At 40.8% G+C, this 2449-nt stretch overlaps 1 protein-coding gene across 2 annotated transcripts in view; it reads right to left on the bottom strand.

Moving 5' to 3' along the window:
- The window catches only part of LOC128881809 (uncharacterized), a 26532-nt gene that overhangs the window by 19202 nt on the left and 4881 nt on the right, over positions 1-2449 (bottom strand). For both annotated transcript variants that reach the window (XR_008458178.1, XM_054133139.1), the window contains exon 2: positions 1074-1486. Coding sequence is in view for 1 of the 2 variants with exons in the window: in XM_054133139.1 (XP_053989114.1) it covers positions 1074-1316 (243 nt within the window). In the remaining variant the exon portion in view is untranslated. The remainder of the gene's footprint in view (positions 1-1073; positions 1487-2449) is intronic.

Consider the following 2449-nt stretch of genomic DNA (forward strand, 5'->3'; position numbering starts at 1 on the left):
TATAAGAAACCAAGTCCCAATGATGTTTGTTGTGATGTGCGAATAATTTGTTACGATGTTTGTTAACTATAGAATAAAAGCCTGAATCGGCTTGTAAATGTACGACCCCGAACATGTAATTTCCTCTTGGTAGATAGCTTCATAAAACTGAGACTACGATTACGATTGGACTGGGTGTAGATTAGATGTACTTGGGATGAAATAAGCAAGGCCTAGCTGTGTATAGCGTCTTCAGTCGAGGATGTTAGGTCGGGTTCGTCACGGTAACAAGTGACAAGAGGATATTTTTGGGAATTATTTGGAGCATCGGAGCGAGAGTGACCTAGTCAGGTTGTCTTGTCATTTCGAGTGTCATCTTAGCGTGTCGACTGCCAGGGTACATCCACGCCAACGTCCCTGCAGGTTCGGTGTATTAGTTAATGAAACTAAATTATTCAATGAAAGGATTGACTGAATTCGGTCACACCATCCCAAGTGTCCTCTACGCTTCGTCCACTGTCTAATCTTGACGTCTTCTAACGAAAGCTATCGAGTCGACGTTTTATATCAAAGCTATCAATCAGAATGGCAATCTCTACATGCATTTCTACATGCATTGTCCTAGGATTTACATCAAATTTTCCATAATAAGCTACTTTGGTGCTGGAATCTTTGTGAATTGTGGTATATAGAGATTACAAAATGCTGTCGAGACTCGACTGGATGAGCTAGCTAAACTTAGCATGAACTAGGCCTAACCCAGACGTAGCTAAATCCAACCCAACTCTCTTCAGGCCCGATAGACTTGAATTACATTTATATAAACATACTAAAACCGCTTGATAGACTTGGGAATACGTGCGCTCGTGGAAGGCCTCCTTAACTAGACTTATCCAGACTCATCTAGAGCTATTTAAAACTAGCTGGACATACCTGGAAAGATAGTGAAAGCATTTGGTAGAGACACAGCTTGGTAGAGACTAGAGAGTTCTTATTTAAACTTATCTAGAGCTAGCTAGACCTAGCTAGACATAGCTAGAGCTAGCTGGACTTAAATTACAGTTATGTGAAAGTAGTAAAATCCTCAAACATACTTGGGAATAGGTGTCCTCCTGGTAAGGAGTCCTCCGTAGACACTCGTCGTAGCATCTGGCGTCGTATCCGCTGGGTGGACGCGGATACGGATCCTGCACCGCAGCAGCTGCTGCACAGCAGTCAGGAATCTGCGCCTGGTAAGCCTCGTAGGGACACTTCTCAGGCTGGCTGGCGGTTCGCGGTGCTTGGTGCACACGCTCCTGGGGCCCTGTCCCATAGCCAGTACCTCCAGAGTGATGCATATTCCTCCCCGTCGGTCCACTGCTAGATCACACCTCGATCACTGCATCCTTCCACTGTTCACGCGACCCACGCACCTCGTCTTTATCGCGGACTGCCCTTCGTGCGGGTCCATCGTCACTTTTCTACCTTTGGCCTGCCAACGTGAGTCTATCCTGGCCCTAACGTGGACCTGGAACAACAAGAGAAATTAGTTAGAAGAGAAGACAGTTACATAGAACACAAAATGAAGCTTCATTTTTAAACGACTTTCATGTTTATCAAGACTATTATTTTTCTAATTTCATATGTAATTAGAATAATTTCTTTATATTTACAGTATTGAAAGTGGCAAGGGGTGGGAATTTGTGGAAAAATAAAATGGTTTATGAATCAAAATTGAGTTCTATTGGTGGTCGGGCTCCTGGATTTCTTTTGTTATAATTTCTCTCTATTTTTAAGAACCAGAATGAAGTTAAAAGTGTGCAGATTGTATGACGTCGAGGTAATTAAGGCGAACGTGACAGAAGAACTCGACAGCTCCTTACAATTAGCGGAAAGACTTCTAGCGATGCTCTTAGACGTTGCCAGGGACGTTGAAACAACATGTTATTGTTGAAAGGAGGCTTTTTGCTAATTTTTCACAACTTCAACTCGGAAATAACCTTGTCACTCGTTCCTTTTCATGTAAATTCGATGTAAGACTCTCTGGGTTCAGAAATAACTTCAACTTTAACATTCCTAGTCCCAGACATAACCTCAATGATTACATATTTCGAAACAAGCTAAATTAAAGATGGCTGCTTTTAGAAATCATTCCAATGTTAACGTTCCTAGTTTCAAACATAACCTCACTCTTTGTATCTTACGAAATAAATTCAATTTGAGAATGGCTACTTTCAGAAATCATTCCAATGTTAACATTCCTAGTCTCAAACATAACCTCAATGCTTGTATTTTCCGAAACAAATTAAATTAACATTCATAGTCTCAAACATAACCTCACTCCTTGTATCTTACGAAATAAATTCAATTTAAAAATGGCTACTTTCAGAAATCATTCCAATGTTAACATTCCTAGTCTCAAACATAACCTCAATGCTTGTATTTTCCGAAACAAATTAAATTAACATTCCTAGTCTCAAACATAACCTCA

The sequence above is a fragment of the Hylaeus volcanicus genome, chromosome 9, assembly GCF_026283585.1.
Source record: "Hylaeus volcanicus isolate JK05 chromosome 9, UHH_iyHylVolc1.0_haploid, whole genome shotgun sequence".
Taxonomy (NCBI): domain Eukaryota; kingdom Metazoa; phylum Arthropoda; class Insecta; order Hymenoptera; family Colletidae; genus Hylaeus; species Hylaeus volcanicus.